Here is a 15909-nt window from a genome sequence, read left to right as displayed (position 1 = left end):
AAATAAAATATTACTCTTTCTTCGAAGGAAGAGCCCCGGAAAATATAAAACTATAGACATGCTTTTTCGGACATATTTGATGACACCACACCTCACCAGCCGTCGCTTTCATCGGGCGCACTATTATACGTTATGTTGGTTATTCGAAACGGAAAGAAAATACGGCCATTTTCTCTGTTGAGTCATACGGTAGTGAACGTTTCTTTATTCTGTACGTATGAAATTGAACCATTAAACGTGTCCTTCCCTCGGTCCCATCACGTGCGTGGTACCCCAATCAGGTTTCATCAGAGGGATGCGCTTTCGGTTCTCATCATTCATTTACTATTATTACTGCGATGGGACTCGTTCAAAAGTCGTTCTACAATAAATGTATTTCCCCACCAACATCCAGCCGATAGTCTCGTTTGCCCTCCCTGCGTGTTTAGTGGTTGAGTGTGGTTTATTAGTTTTTAAGCTATAAATTAATACGCCTTGGCAAGGTCGGCTCAGTGACGCTTGCGTTCCGTGCACCAACCACAGCGCCAACGGGTTTAGTAATCTTCCAGCAACTATGTTCGAATCTAGTTTCAATTTTAATACTACTTGCATAATGGTTTGTTTTCCGTTTTTCGTTCAACGGTTTATATCTCTGACTGTGTTCCATCGGAACCGGGTCCGACCGGTAGTTACGTAGTTTGATCGCATTAATCGCTTTCGAATCCCTGTTTAACGCACCCTACCAGTGGTGGGCGATGTGTAAAGTGAACTTTTCCTCTCTCTCTCAACCGATTTTTCACGCTATTGAACTAACTAGGAATCCACAAAACCAGGTCTTCCATCGCCGATCTTGAAAAATCGATAGAAACACCTGACAACGATCTTCCTAAATAAGGAGCACCCGCGGTTAACAAGTAATCGTAACCTATCGATCCACCAACCGCATCCGCCAACACATAATTGAGCCAACGTTTGTCTTTTCTGCTCTCCAATTGTATGCTTTTATTTTGTATTTTTGTTTTTTATAAGATACATTCAAATTTCTTGAACAGGTCTACTGACCATTATTACGAGACTAACGTAGCTGACGGTTTGGGGTTGTCCTCGCGACGCCGCCGGCAAATTCCATCGAGAGATACACCACTCCTTCTTTCTTTATCATATTCCCTGCCTGAACTTTGTGCCCAATCAATCCGCAACCATCTCTCTTCCGTCCCGCAACTTCATCTTCCATCTTTGACCAAATATCACGCGTTGCGGACCGCGAAGAATTTATCACAAAAATATACACTTACGGTAAAGAAGGTGTAACTTAGGCAATGGGTCGTTTACGGTTGGGTGCGAAGCGATGGTAGAGCTTGCCTGAGTGCGCCTCGATAAAGTGGAGCAAGATGTGAAAAAGTTATGCACAGAGCAAAACCGACCGAGTTTCTGAACCAAGGTGCACTACTGTATGTAGGTGCAACAGGAACGAACGCAGCTACAGCCAGCTTTAACGTAAATAAATACACAGAAGAATGGGCGCCAATGTCTCGCAGGGCTAGCGGGTACGTGATGCGCAACTGAGAATAATTTAGTGTGCGAGCTCGCGATTTGTCGAGTGACCACCTACCACCATTCGTCTACCATATCTACGGTCTAACCTTACATTGGTACCCAAAAGGAAACACGGAAAGTTGCATTTTACGATCGAACCTAACACGGTTCCCGTTCCCGCGAAGACACAGGATACAAAGAGACAGAATGGGGGCGACAGTTGAGATTTGGAGTTGTGCCAGATTTTACGGAACAGGAAACATTGCAAAAAGAATAAACTAACAACGCAAAGACATAGACGCAGGACTTGAAAAAGTAAAATGTACACACGTACACTAACAGTAACAGAAATCAACAGATAATGTTTCGTAATAATATTATAGCAAATATAAGGTTGGGGAAAAAGAAATCCATTGTTTTCTCGGTAGCATCGTTCAGGAGCGAAAGATCCACCATAAAACAGTTTGCGCAAAGTGCGATTCAAAACGAAGCTCGATGCCACACCAATTAACACCAAACATGATGGATCGGATTTCCATCTGCGAAGTTTCGGCCAAACGGAAAGAAATTGACCCATTTCTTAAACGGGACGGTGACTGGGGATGAGAAATGGGTTACATATGACAATGTTGACCAAGGTCGGTAATGCATTTCTTTTCCCACATCCTAATATAAGGTGAACACAAAGCGACTTTTCTTCGTTCAACGTGCGCACGATGATTGGAATGAACACCGGTGAAACCCCCTCCGTTACTTTCCATCCTCTTCTCAACCTATTGTTTCTCGCGCTGAGTTTAATGCTTGATACCCTATCGGCAGAGGTACCTGGAGCCACTACAGGACTACAAGAAAGAGAGAGACTGGAAGAGAGAGAGAGATAGAGAGAAGTTTGGGGGGGTTACATGAGTGTGTTGGTGGCAGCAAAACAATTCTAGCCTAATGGGCGCTGTGGAACACGAACGCACGACACTGTTCTGATTGGTTGGATTGGGAGTTTAGTCTCAGATTTGCGCGGCACCGTCGTGACTATTGCTATTGAACGAGGAGGAACGATCGTCGCAGATCGGTGGCGAGCCAGAGCTTTCACCCCCATCAGCATTGCTGCTGGCCACGGTACTGGTGGTTCCATTGGTAACGGGACCATTACTATCAACCGCAGTTGCACCACTAACACCATCGCCGCCATCGCCGTCATCGTTCGGTGGCCTTCGGCCACTGGTACTGCTGGAAGAGCTGCTGGAGCTATCGCTACTGTTCGTGTTGCTCCGGCCGGGTGTCGCGTTTACTTGTGGGCCATTATGAGCCGCGAGCAGTCCGTTCCGTTGTCCGGTGAGCGACACGCCAGTGCTCACCATCGTCGAGGACGATGACGCAGAGCCAGTGGAGGACGATGATGATGAGGAGGACGACGCGGAAGAAGCCGACGGTGCCGTTGACGTACTAGGTCCTCCGCCCTCGATGACTGAGGTCGTAGAACTTTCACCATTCAACAGGTGATTCAATCGTAACGTCGTTCCTGCCGGAAGAAAGATTAATCGCGACGTTTGTTACCGATCGATCGCTCAGATGGAGATCTTGAGATTTTCTTGATCATACCGTTTTCATTGTGAATGCTACTGGCCGCTGTTGGCAGCGTGTGCGGCGACGACGATACCGTAGCCATTGCTGTCGTGGTCATGCGTGGCGGTGGTAGTGGTACTGGTGCGCCGCTACCACTGCTTCCATTGCTCGTTCCATCGATTGGTTTCGTCTTCGTCCGGCAGGTATTGTAGGCCCCGCAATGCGTACATTTGAGACCTACCACGTGGAACTTTACCGTCGATTCCTAACAAAAAGAAGCAAAGCAGACCCAGTCGTTAGTCGAGCGGCACTGCGTGCAACGCGTGCAACGGCGCAACGTACCTTATGGCAATCCTTACACAGAATGTCAACGTAATAGTTTTCGTACTCCTTTGGCATGGGCGTTGCAGCTACCTCCGCGTCCAGGAACTCCCACAGCTGGTTCATGTCCATCATCGATGTCTGGCAGGTGGGGCAAGCATAGTGACCGGATGAGAGCTGCAAACAGAGGGAGAGAAAGAATCAGCCTCAGGGCTCTGCCTTTCTTCAGCGGCAAAATAATTCTCTCTCACCAGCTCCTCGAAACACGTTCGATGTAGCAGATGGCCACAGTCCGGAATGTGGCAGGGAATGCGCGAAGTGTGTATGTCGTCCAGGCAGACGGGACAGTTGGAACGGGACACATTTTCCACGCACTGCAAAAGCCAACACCAAACAGATAAGGATTCGCTTTTAAAGCCTTCTCAAGCCATCCAAACTTACCCGATGGCCATCGTACTTCAGCTGCAGCGGCAGGCACATGTTGCATACTTCGCAGTGAAAGAAGCGACCACGGCCACCGACACGACAAATGCCGCATCCATCACAGTGATACTGATTACGATCCTCGTCGTCGAATAGATTACATACCAGACAGGTGTACTGCGAGAGAAACCAGAAACAATAGTAGCAAGCATTACAGCATTAACGTGTAAACAAGCGTGGAACAACTCGTTCCAACAACCCTTAACGTCAACATCTGGAGCTATAAATGTTCCAACGTGCATCTTCTTTCTGACCAGGCCCCGTGCATCGGGGTTCTTTAACTTTCAAAACAACCATAAGTAAACAATCGTTATGCGATCGATTTTACAAACCGACAGGTTCCGGGAAAGCGTATAGTACAGGCCTAACCCATATTTTTGACCTAATTTTCGGAATCGAATCCAATTCAAAGGCCCTCCGCGTTAGAGCAGGGGTTAAAGAATTGCAATGTATACCGCTGGCTATTGGGGTCTTGCAAACAACTTTTCTTTGTATAGGATCTAGCCCCGGAAGCTGGCTCACTTGCCGGACTTGCCAGAGGGCTGCGATTCTCTCTGGTTCTGGTTGGCCGTCGCTTACCCGTCCGAACCGCACGCCACACTTTTCACACTCGGCCTGCACTCGCTGCCGCGTATTGCACTCGGTGCAGATCAGCTCGGTGACCGTTTTCCGGTTGAAGAAATGCGTCTCGTTCTCGTCGTGGCAGTACCGGCACATGTAGAACTTGTTACAGCATGGGGTCTGAGGAAGAGAGCAAACAAAACAATCAAATCAAAATATTATTTGTATTAGGCGATCAACTAGCGGTTGCGGTTGCCAACGGCTGCTAAGCTCAGACTTTTGGCCGCACACTAATCGCAACACGATTGCTAAGTTCACCGCTTAGCAATCACAGCAACCTCGACCGCACGAACGGGAAGGGCCAACGTCAGCTGGGAAAGATGTGAAAGCGATTTCTGCACCATTCGAATCATAAATTATCATCTTATTATCCGGGTTTAATGGGGAAAACAATCAAAGCAGCCAGTGAAAAGGAGAGAGAGAGGGAGAGGCGGCGCGAATGCTGCAGCAAACGCGAGCGCGCAGCGATCCGTAACGCCAGTGGTTTGGCCGGGTCTTCGGGAGGAAGTGAAAGAAAGTGAATGAACTTCTGGGCCGGAGAGATGAACTCCCACCACCGACCGCGGCTGTTGGTGGTGGCAGCGACCACTTTCGCTCTCCTCGGGCCTTTCTTTCTGCAAGGTTAGCAACGCAAAGCATGATCACTTCAGAGCGACTCCAACCACCACCTCGGTGGCCACTGCTTACCACAAACTTTGCCCGCCGCTTGTAGTGTGCACAGCCGACCCGTTTCTCGTTCTGCTGTCCGCCACCGGTGGCCGTCGTCATCGCTGCCGCGCCATTATTGGCATTATTGGCCGTTGGGATCGGTTTCTTGCCGCCGTCCATCGTGTCCGGCTGCGGGTCCCCGAAAGGGACTAGGGATGGTTTGTCGAGTGCCCGGGGAGCAGTGTCGGTTAGTCCCTTCCGGGGGAGAGCGGGTGTGGGTGGTAGCTTTGTTTATCTTTATCAGCACGATGAATGACTCTTTCTGACCCAACTTTTGTTTACTTTTGGGTTTCTTACATCAAGGCCTACTGGGATTTTGTCGGAGGACTAATGAGTTGACATGTCACAAGTGGCAGCGTCACACACACGCGCTCACAAGAAATAATGTTTACATCTGACACACTTGACACTTCATTCGGAACTTGCGCAAAGGGAAGGGCTCCGCCGCGACACTGCGCCGCGCTCCTGAGCCTAGCGCCACGGATTCTGTAACAGATTAAACGATGACACTAGAATAAAACAATAGAAACAGTAGCGTAAAGGAGTTCCGTCCCTCATTTTCCGTTCAACGCGGCACGCGCGGCCCGCCAACGTCGCCAAGTAAGTCAATAAAAAATAAAAGTTCAAAAAAGGGAAAGTGAAACCAGCGCAACGGACCCCGCACCCCGTTTCGTCTGGCCGCTCTTGTCTGGCGGCCAACCCCGCGCGCTGACGACTCTTTCTTCTTTCACTTCGCTTCTGCTCTGCCTGCTGCGTTTGCTACGTTTGCTGCGCGTTTGCACTACGTCATCGATTGCTGGGTCTTTGTTGTTGGTGTTGCTGCTGATTTTCCTCTCGATGGTACGCAGCAGCACAGTTCCTTGACCACTGGGCTGTGCTTGAAAACGCAATGGAACGCAAGAACACACGGCGAACAGTACGCATACGTATATGTTTGGGGCTTTTGCTTTCTAAACCCGGAAATCGAGTGTGGTTACGAAACGCACGGTCACACACCACGCACTACGATGGAGACCGATTGGAATCCATTTTCGCCAATGGCACCAATGAACTACTTAACTAGCGCGAATCGCGCTGCTGGGATTGCTTTTGCTCCACACGGACTCGCAGGAAACGCAATTTTGCTGTGTGGTGTGCGCTGCGAAGCGACCAGAAGCGTGCGCTGGATTGGTACAGATGGATCACGGAATCGATTAACAGGATTTGGTACAATGCGTCGCCCGATTGCACACTTTATTTCTGTACGCACTGTAAATCTCTGTCGCTCAGATATTGTGGTTTGCAAATTGGAAAGGATTTTTCTCTTCGGACGTACAATCAAACGCTGCAAATGCACCAAAGTTCCATTCGATACCAAAGTTCACTCCATACCTCTGAACTGACGCACCAGTGAACTGGTCTAAATGATGACAGCTCACTTGCGCTGGTCTAAATATGACTAACTGGAACAAATAATGATTATGGAACATTATGATTTCAAATAATGTTTTAGAACAAAGTTCAAAATTGGTTGATTGGATTGATAAATTATTTTAATGGATAAAGGATTTTTATTGCCAAGCATCGTTTTGTCTTGCGGTACTTTTTACAGTCCTCAGGTATTGTTTTAGTCATAATTGTTTTGATTTGTTTAGCCATAACCGTCCGCTCTTTTGTTTCTTTCCACATTAATTAACAAAATATTTTATAGGTTTTGTTCTTCAGTGTTGACTATGTATTATAACATTTATATGAAAAGTAGCTGAGCTTTTAACCGATGCGGACCATTCGAAAGGAGTCTTGCATTTGTAAGAATGTGCCTTCAACACAAGTTGCAGTCCAACATGACCCCCTAAGTGTGCAAATTGAGGTCGCCTTATTAACATTTAAACCCATATAAACCAGTCAAACTGACTAACGTGTAAATAACGAATTTGCTAAGACCATAAACGTAAAAATGAACACAAACAGAACCTAGTGTGTGCAACGTTTCAAATCATTCGCTTCGAGCGAAATCATCGGGCGGGCTGAGTTAATCGCCCTTTGTACTCTTTGCGATTTGCTCTCGCGATCGATCCTCGCGCTTTGCGGCAGCCTTTCTCTGCTTGGCAATCAGCACCCCAACGCCGTACATGCCAATCCACAGCACGTAGCCAAAGTGGTAGACCGAGCTGTAGTAGTGCCATATTTTGTCCACCGTTAGCAGCAGGAACGCAATGCCCATGTACGAAAAGGCAAAGAACTTTGATATCCAGCAGATCACGTTGAGCACCAACCGCCGCTGGCCGGTCGCGTCCTTCAGAAACAGCTTCACGTACAGATCCTCGATCGGCAAATAGAACGGGGCGCCGCAGATGCAGAAATAGTAGCCCGGGTACACGCCGTGCCAGATAGCGGAAACGCCGAGAGTGGCCAGGGTTCGATACTTTTTGCTCGGGAAGCGCTTATAGACGTTCATGGCCATCCAATATTGGACGCACATGTTCCAGTACTTCATTGCCTCGCGGAACGTCCAACAGCGCTCGGTGTTTAATATATCGATATTGCGCACCGCCTCAAAGTCGTACGGTCCCTCGAGCCCCCCGACGACTTCCTTCGTCGGTCCGTTGCCCGGTTTGCTGGCCAGCGCCACCGGGTAAGCCCCGACACCGGCCATCGTGCAAACACACTCACTCAGCAGGATACCGGTGTAGATGCGCATACGGAAAATGAAGAATGTCGGCCACACGTACCAGAGACGATAGAGGAACGGGCGCAGTTCGAAGAACTGGTCACTTGTCGCGTACTGCAAAAACGAACGTCGGATTAGCCGGGAAGGGATTACCGTTGAAGGGATTCCTCGTTCATTACCTCGAGTGGCCAAACGTACGAAACGAGCAGAAACAGTGCGGCGTACAGAGGTACCATCTTAAGTTTTTCCACCGTGGCCCCAACACAATCCGCGCGTCCACTGAACGGCAGGTGGATAGCGTCATGGTATGTTTTGTACGTAATGTAGGGCCCGGTCAGCACACCGACGTAATTGAAGCTGTAGTGGAAAATGTCAGCCATATCGAGCGTCAGCAGAACACGATCGGTTTCGCTCGACGCTCCGGCATCACCGCCGCCGGTGGCCGCTACCGCTTTCGACTTGCCGTAGGCCGTATTCACCTCGAACGCCAATCCGACCAGCTTGAGGGTGAGAATCATTTGGATCATGTTCGTGTGGCCCGGCGGCGATTCATAGCCTAGCATCGCGAGCGAACGGAAGAAGAACAGGTATCCGAACATAAAGCCGAAGCAGGCCAAATGACACACTCTGGAAAGAGGCGAATGGTTTTCAAATAATCCCACGCCGTTACAATCTATCGGATGATTTGTTATCGCGGCCAGCGCGCTACAACTCACTTGCGACTAGCATAGATTATCAGCAGGGCGCTGGCGAGATAGCAGAACAGCATGTGCAGCATGTGGAATCCGCTGACCGATAGCACCACCAGCAGCCCAACCGCGGTCCCGATCAGCTTCTTTTGCCCCGGATCGCGGATCTTGCGGTAGTACTGGCCAAACCCGATGCACGAGCCCAGCAGCACCAAATAGATTATGTCGTCCTTCATTGTCCTTCACTCCCCAAGAAGTTTCACTGCCCGAGTTCCGCTCGCTTGGTTACACGATTACGATTACACAGCAAAAGGGTACGAACGAAACGAAACCCAACACCGAAATATGCTGATTCCTTCGAAGTGGTGCAAAAAACAAACATCCCGAACAAAAAAGTCACTCAATTTTTCATTTTTCTGGCCCCAGATCTCAACCTGTGAGACAACCTCTCTCACTATGGCTGGATTGAGATATAACGGCTCACTTTCCTTCTTCTATATCCCAAAAATCGCGTTTATATCCCAATCCGCCTCACTAGCTCCGTGAGCGCTCCGTGAGCGGGTCTCATATATTTTTCTTTCACTCTCATCCTCTCCCTCAAATTCAACTGTCAATCCGATGTAAACAATGTTTTGTATTTATCGCCAAGTGTTTTTAAATTACAAGTTTTCTATAATTATTTCATTTACACTAACTCTATGACTACGTCACCAGTGCTAACGTCACGTAACTATCCCTAACTCTGAAAATTACGCTATACATCGATGAATCGAAAATTTCCCGCTGCATCGCTGGCATTCAGTGGCAGGCTTCTTTGTTTTTCTCCTGCGTGCTTGTGTTTCGTACGCCTACACCGGTTACAAAGTGGACGTAGTTGTTGTTCTCCAGCAAACCGTAAACATGTAAAAAGTTTTGAATTCATCGATTAGTATTTTGATACATTTGATACGTGCATAATATGTGAGTATACTTACATTAAGTTGTATCGGAATAACGGGCCGTTATCGTTCAATCTATCACCATTGGATTTATTTGCAGATACGATGAATCCAAGCTCCTCGGAAAGGTCCTCGCTAGGGTCCCTGGTCAGCAATATTGTGGCCAAAGTCGATTTGCTAACAGAACGTGTTGACCGACCGAACGTTGTTCAGGAAAAACCACTCCTTCAGAGCGTGCCGGAAACGTTCATCGGTGGTTTCGGGTTCGGTTTGTTCGACGATTTCCGGGTCCACGTCTTCTCCGTCGAACTCATCGGACAGATCCTCGTCGTAAACTTCATCGAACGAAACATCTGTGTCGTCGTCCTCTGACTCTGCTTCTAACTCGGTCTGTTCGATAATCTCCGGAACATCGGCCGCGGTGGTAGGAACGTCCTGAACGTCTACGGCAACAGCAGAAGCAGGAACATCGGAAATGCCGGAAGGTCCGGCGACACTATCGACCCTTTCTGCGTCAGCTTCCAAGCATTTCTTCACCATATAGCGCGCTCTGTTTAAAGTGTTCCGTCGCTGTCTTGGACCGTCTTGTCCATGGTAGCGATCCAATGGGATGGTCAGTCGTTTCTTCATTGTAAACACGGCTGAAAATGTAAACAGATGCACTTTCACTATTCACTTCACTGTTTGTTACTTACCGTGATAATCAGTTGCTTTAAATTAAATATTTAACACGATTTTCACGCACAATAACTTTTTCTAAACAAACGTCGAACGTAGGAACATAGAAAATTGAAGTGACCGTTTTGACAACTAGGAATGGTCCGTGAGAAGTGCCGCATCAATGCGAATAAGACAGAAAATATTGCTCGGTGTTGCGCTCTCTTTCTGGCCTTTATCCGTTTATGCTTTTGCACTGAACCAAAAATTTCCAACAGTTTGTCGTTTGAGTGGCGGACTGGATGCTATATTAGCGTGACAGCGAGAGAAAATATTGCTCGCTGTCGCGTTCTCTTTCTGGCCCTTGGCGAGAAAACAATTTGACGTGAGATTTTTGGTCTCAGTATGGAGAAATTGAGTGCCGATTTTGTTCGGGATCGGTTTGACGTTTGGTACAGTATGTGAAAAAAAGTTGTCTAAAAAGTTTAGATACAGTGTGTGTCAAAAGTTTATACGATTTAAAATGAGGTTTTCGAACAACTATAAATCTAGAGAACTTTAGAGACCGGGAACGCTTAACCTGAACGAGAGAATAGAGAAACGAGAGAGAAAAGAGATCGGAAAGGGAAAAAACAGAGCTCGGGAACGCAGTTTGAAAACCTTCAGGCGTTCACAAAATACAAGTTGTCAAAAGTCAAAAGAGTTGTCAAAAATTCAGCGTGTTGTGTTGTGTTTTTTGCCTATTGGTAATATTTTTGGGCGTTAAGTACAGTTTTCAGTACAGTACAGATTGATTTTCAGTCCGGCCGCAAAGTGAAATTGTTTTCGAAGTACGCAGAGCGTCCTTTTCTATTTGTTATGCGGCACAATAAGTGGGTCGTGGAAAGCGTTGTTAGCCCCGCAGAAAACAGTGACCGAGCAGCCGAAACAGCAGCAATGGCGTTGGTGGAGTTGCTGTGAAAGTGATCTTTTCCTGGCCGGGAACCATCGGGCAAATTTCCCCTGTGGCGACAAACGGGGTGTCCAAGGTTCGCGGAATGCACCACGCGTCTATTGAGAATGGCCGTCCCCTTCGTAGCAGGCAGCCATCTGCATCATCATCAATAACCGATGATCAACATCGTGATCATCGTAATATTGTTGGCAAAACGATGTTTTCCGTGTAAAAGGCTCGAGCAGGGAGTGTTTCTGGCAAAGAGTTTGTAAACTTCAAACCGTACCACTGTTTTTCGTGGCGGTGCATCGAATCGAAGTGTGCCGTGGGGGGGTAAAAAGTGCAACGTGCGCATATTGTGTTTTCTGTGTGCTTTTTTTCCATCGTTCATCGCGAAAACCCACGGACTGCTGCCGTTGTTGAGGCCACTCCGGAGACACAATCGAGGTTTGTATTTTCTTTGTGTACCCAGTGCGTGTGTCTGTGTGTTTGTATGTGGCTTTGTTTTGTCTGCCTGCGCTACGCACAGTTCCGGTTCCGGATGTTGAAGGTGTTTTTTTAGAGTGTGTCGCAGCGCAATCATCGGATTGGAATTTGTGTTTCATAGCAACCATCCAGCGTCGTTATCGCTCAGTTGAGAGTGGGGTAGAGCGAATGGAAAGATTATGAAATGCCACTGTCCGTGGTCGTGGCCCAAGGATTACCGTGAATGAATGAAATCTCAAAACCGGCCCTACGACTGGTGTGAAGAGGAGAGGATAGTGCTGCTCCGTATGTTGGCGTTTTATGTCATCCACAGCATCCACAGTATATCCAAAGCACGCTATGATGCACCGTGGCGCTGGGTGGATTGACCCGAAAATCTCAGTGGCTGGCCACGCGTTTTGCTTACAGCGTCAGCCCGCAGCAACGTGGGCAGAATCGGACAAAGATGGATGAAACGCCGGAGGTAACGCAGGGAACGGGGAAAGGCCATGAAAGAGGTCTGCTGGGCCCACCCTTCAACGGATTGGCGTCAAAAGAAAGCGGTAGATGTTTTGCGGAATCTCCCACCTCGCCACTGAGGTGGGAAGAAGATGTGCGAGAGGGAGAGAGATGGTGAAATGATTGACTGGAAAAATGTTGATGATGGCAGCAACACAGAGCAGCAGGCACGAAAATGAAATTTAAAAGAAAACAGAACGAAGCATTAGCGAAAAGGAAGAAAAGAGAGAACGAGGAATGGACGGAGAAAATTTCTACAAACCAAGCGAACCGCGAAAACAACGGGAAACAAGCATATCAGCAGCGCGAGCATATCTTTCGGATCGCGCGATCCATTCACACGCGCCATGCCACTGCTCGAGAGAGATGGTGCGAGAGACTTATGGTTGGTCAACAAAATTGATGTTGCCTGGTCGAGGAAGGGGTGCGTTCGGGTTTGTGTCACACGGACCCCACATGCAGAAAACAAAACGGTCGGTTACAACTGCAACCCAGAAAGAGGAAGAAGCGGTAGATAACGAAAGCGCATCTGCGATGGCTGCGATTGCTCGGCGTGCGTGGAAACGCGGATGCGCGTTGGCCAAGAGACGCTAAACGATGAACGAAAAAGAAAGGCTTACTCAGTTAGTTTGCACACGGGAATACGAGTGTGTTTGTCTATGCTGCGTGATCACATGCGTTTGTATGCGTGCAGCAGGAAACCACGATCAATCTTCTGTCTCCCCTGGCTTGCTTCGATCGTTTGTTTTTTGTTTGATGTTTATCCCGTTTCTCGCGAAACAATTACGGAGCCAAAGTCCCGTTTTGGTCACTTTTCGGCCAGTCATCGCAGTCCACCGTCGGCATCATCATCAGCAGCAGCCCGGTGCCATCTGCCCCTGGCTTCCAACTCGATACATTGTTGTTGGCCTACAGCAACGATCGGCCATTAGAGAGAATATGTTTGCGGGCTGGTCAGCTTACGATCAATCAGCACCACGCAAAGGTGGCCGCAAATTGCCACTAGGAGGGAGCGAAAAGGAGGTGAAGAGAATTCCTAAACCCAAACATGGCTTAGTACGACGGGTGGTAGTCGGTATCATTATCATCACCATCATCGCCCAACATATGCCTGCCGGCCGGCCACAGTGAGGGTTTGCTGGGTAGGTTACGATGCAACAGCTTGTTTTTAGGGGGGTTTTCTTTTCCGTTCCGCCGAATTTTCCTCCGGCAGCATTCTGGCCGATACTTAAAACGGTATCGGGCAAATGTCCGACTTGAAGGTTGAACATTTCGGCCGATACGTTGCCTATTGTGCGACACCAAGCAACATGCTACTCAAATGGACAACTTCCTGATTATGTGTGATGGAGGGTTCCACACTGGTTTAAAGTTCCAAACGCGGGTGGTCACGTGTACCGTGTGACAGGATAAACTAGAAACATCCCGTAACCTTGCACCACCGGCTTTTGCCATTTGATTGGAACAAATTTGGATTCTGTGGGGTCGTTTATTGTACCGCGCTTACGAGAACATATGTTGTTGCTACAATGAAAAGATAATAAAAGTGTAATGAAAAGGGGTGTAATAAAGCGACCAGGCTGAGTGCGGTCAACATATGCGCCTCCCCGTCAAACGCGCCAAACTTTGATCGTGATTGTGGCGCAATTTCACGCCCAAAAAAGTTATGATTTTCATCACGATCACATAATGATGATGATGATGATGATGACGACGACGGCGACGGTGTGCCGCTTGAGGAGAGCGCTGAATACTCAAGGCGAAGAAAGCGAAGTCGAGACCGCGGTGCGGTGTGTTGTGTGCCTTGTTATAAAACGCCTTTCGGTACTTTCTCCTGCGTGCGTGGGTTTGCGAAGCGAAAGAGGGCGACGTAAAACGAAGGAGTAAGGAACGAAAGAAAAAGAGCGCTTCAAGGTGGTGAAATGGTTGTCTCTTGTGGGGACCCACTTCACGAATCATAACTGGCGTTTCGTTTTGGTAACACTCGCCGCAGTCGGTCGGTTTGTTCTGCGTGACTGTGATGCTGGCCACCACCTACTATCACCCACCACCGGGGGGCCCATCAATCCTCATCTCCCCGAGCCCACGCATAAGGCGGAGGCGCACGGTTCTCACTGCACGAACCAACGACACGCGCTATTCGTTCGAATCGGTGTCTTTATTGCGTGGAAGAAAGTAGGAAGGCGCCACCGATGCGCGTAAGAACGGTGGGATCAGCCAACACTCCACCGGAGAAACGTGATTCATTCGGTTCGGCCGGCCACACCCCACCGGTACTGGTTGTAGAAGTCGGTCCTCGAAGAACCAGCCAACTTTGCGCGACTTGCTTGATACAAACTGAAATCCAGTGTCGGCCGCGAGACCGCTGGGAGTTGGAGCCGAACAGCCTAACCTGGCGACCGCATGCTCCCGGGGCACGTGAGCCGTAGGAAAGCTAATGAAAAATGAGTCCCTCTTCAGCGTTACGTATCCACAATGATTGAAGAAAAAAAGCAGGAGAATGTTCGCAAGAAGTAAACGATCGATCAACGTCTTGGCGCGGTCCACAATCAAGCGGCGGGAAAAAGGTACAGCATTCCGGTGGAAAGGGAATAGAAAGATTCCGGCCCCAACATGTAGAGAAACTGTTGGCCACACTGTTCTCCCAGCGTTGCTACGGTGCGATCCAAGCGAGAGTCTGCTGGCGGGTTTGAGCGCATGCTGCACATATGATGCTGTGCGCGCTTCGTCAAAGTAGCCTCTGTGTGACCCAGTGTACGCAGCATATTATGCGACGAGAGTGCATATGTACGCCATTTTGCCCTTCACCGAGGGTGCAGTGTCGAGTACAATTTAGCTTCATTTGCTTCAATTGAGCTGGATTGTTCGATTGTTGTGTCCCATCGCGCGCCACACCCCCGTACACGTGTTTCCGATGCCAGCCGGCCGTTTGAACAGAGAGCAAAGCGACCCAGGAATTTGGCCCCTTGGGAGGTTCGGGAAAAGTGGAACCCAAATGTTGTGCTTGAGCGATACTTGAGTTTGATCTCGTTCTTGATTCGTAGTAGAATTGCAGAACCGGGGACCGTGCAGGTCTGTGGGCTGCCGTTGCGTCAATGAAAGTTGTTTGAAAACTTGATTAGTGCAGAAATGGGTAGAGCATGCCTCAGCAATTATTTCATATCGTGTGATTACCTGCCACTGATCCGTCTTCTTATGCTTTTCTCGTTTTTCTCTTTTCACTTCCAGACCAGTTCAATAGCGGCTCTCGGTCACCGCCGCAGTAGCAGGGCCGCCTGCGTGGCCAGCAGTTCGAACGGAGCGTGACTGTTGGAAATTACTTCTCTCCGGTGGCGCCGTGGCAGTGAAGGCGCGCGCGAAGTACACCACCTTCGAGGCCAAGAATCCGTTACACCGCACTCAGAACGCTTGAGACAGCCAGCGAGCGAGCGCTGCAGTGTCGAGCACGGGTTTTCGGAATTCGAATCGAAGCTAACCTTCGGGGAGCTGCAAGTGCACGCCGGAGTGCGTCGTGCGGTTACCTAACCCGGCGGTAGCAGTGGCAACCGAAGCTCCAGCGGAGTACGACAAGAATCGATGGGCCGTCGTCCCAGGCACGACCTTTGCACGAACCCCCCCAACCTGGCGCTGTGTGTCCGCCCGTTGTCCGACGAACAACGTGAGCTTGCGACCGGGAAGAAAAACCTGTTCTCTTCTACACCCTGAAGTGCGGTGTGCATATCATTTACAATTGGTGGTGCAACGTGTACTACGATCGATTTCGTTTGTGTGCGTCCGCGCGAGAAAGAGAACGCGAATAAACTGCATTCTTAAAAGACGAAAGAAGAAAAGAAGGCTACGCAGAAAGAG

The 15909-nt window shown here is 48.9% G+C and overlaps 3 protein-coding genes across 5 annotated transcripts; all 3 read right to left on the bottom strand.

The window, feature by feature from the left end:
* Positions 1 to 296: 296 nt before the first annotated feature.
* On the bottom strand, positions 297 to 6555 carry LOC131208487 (RING finger and CHY zinc finger domain-containing protein 1). 2 transcript variants are annotated; one of them, XM_058201261.1, is made up of 8 exons: positions 6524 to 6555; positions 5188 to 5694; positions 4459 to 4620; positions 3838 to 3996; positions 3648 to 3770; positions 3418 to 3573; positions 3112 to 3340; positions 297 to 3031 (listed from the first exon to the last, which is right to left on the bottom strand). In XM_058201261.1, the coding sequence occupies exons 2-8, from the start codon at positions 5326 to 5328 to the stop codon at positions 2517 to 2519; spliced, it is 1485 nt and encodes a 494-aa protein (XP_058057244.1). In that variant the 5' UTR covers positions 5329 to 5694; positions 6524 to 6555; the 3' UTR covers positions 297 to 2516. The 2 variants fall into 2 exon arrangements, with proteins under 2 accessions (XP_058057244.1, XP_058057245.1); XM_058201262.1 differs by lacking the exon at positions 6524 to 6555 and adding an exon at positions 6458 to 6509 and having other exon boundaries at positions 5188 to 5717.
* Positions 6556 to 6910: 355 nt separating this feature from the next.
* LOC131209944 (lysophospholipid acyltransferase 7) lies at positions 6911 to 8956 on the bottom strand. Of its 2 annotated transcripts, none has more exons than XM_058203117.1 (3): positions 8575 to 8956; positions 8038 to 8485; positions 6911 to 7972 (listed from the first exon to the last, which is right to left on the bottom strand). In XM_058203117.1, the coding sequence occupies exons 1-3, from the start codon at positions 8781 to 8783 to the stop codon at positions 7220 to 7222; spliced, it is 1410 nt and encodes a 469-aa protein (XP_058059100.1). In that variant the 5' UTR covers positions 8784 to 8956; the 3' UTR covers positions 6911 to 7219. The 2 variants fall into 2 exon arrangements, with proteins under 2 accessions (XP_058059100.1, XP_058059101.1); XM_058203118.1 differs by having other exon boundaries at positions 8038 to 8483; positions 8579 to 8956.
* A 215-nt stretch (positions 8957 to 9171) lies between these two features.
* On the bottom strand, positions 9172 to 10289 carry LOC131210701 (uncharacterized). Its single transcript, XM_058203982.1, has 2 exons — positions 10181 to 10289; positions 9172 to 10126 (listed from the first exon to the last, which is right to left on the bottom strand). The coding sequence occupies exon 2, from the start codon at positions 10113 to 10115 to the stop codon at positions 9663 to 9665; it is 453 nt and encodes a 150-aa protein (XP_058059965.1). The 5' UTR covers positions 10116 to 10126; positions 10181 to 10289; the 3' UTR covers positions 9172 to 9662.
* Positions 10290 to 15909: the final 5620 nt, after the last annotated feature.

The sequence above is a fragment of the Anopheles bellator genome, chromosome 2 (genome assembly GCF_943735745.2).
Source record: "Anopheles bellator chromosome 2, idAnoBellAS_SP24_06.2, whole genome shotgun sequence".
In the NCBI taxonomy this organism is placed as follows: Eukaryota; Metazoa; Arthropoda; class Insecta; order Diptera; family Culicidae; genus Anopheles; species Anopheles bellator.
The sequence above is the reverse complement of the archived record's forward strand: the minus strand, read 5'-3'. Positions and strand labels throughout refer to the sequence as shown.

Bases quoted from the DNA above. Each gene is read 5' to 3' on its own strand.
- LOC131208487 (XM_058201261.1), bottom strand. From the start codon at position 5,328: ATGGACGGCGGCAAGAAACCGATCCCAACGGCCAATAATGCCAATAAT. The intron at 3,997-4,458 runs GTAAGCGACGGC...TTTCTCTCGCAG, and splicing joins GTGGCGTGCGGTTCGGACGG to TACACCTGTCTGGTATGTAA. The intron at 3,032-3,111 runs GTATGATCAAGA...TTCTTCCGGCAG, and splicing joins TAGCATTCACAATGAAAACG to GAACGACGTTACGATTGAAT.
- LOC131209944 (XM_058203117.1), bottom strand. From the start codon at position 8,783: ATGAAGGACGACATAATCTATTTGGTGCTGCTGGGCTCGTGCATCGGG. The intron at 8,486-8,574 runs GTGAGTTGTAGC...GCCTCTTTCCAG, and splicing joins ATAATCTATGCTAGTCGCAA to AGTGTGTCATTTGGCCTGCT. The intron at 7,973-8,037 runs GTAATGAACGAG...TCGTTTTTGCAG, and splicing joins CGTACGTTTGGCCACTCGAG to TACGCGACAAGTGACCAGTT.
- LOC131210701 (XM_058203982.1), bottom strand. From the start codon at position 10,115: ATGAAGAAACGACTGACCATCCCATTGGATCGCTACCATGGACAAGAC.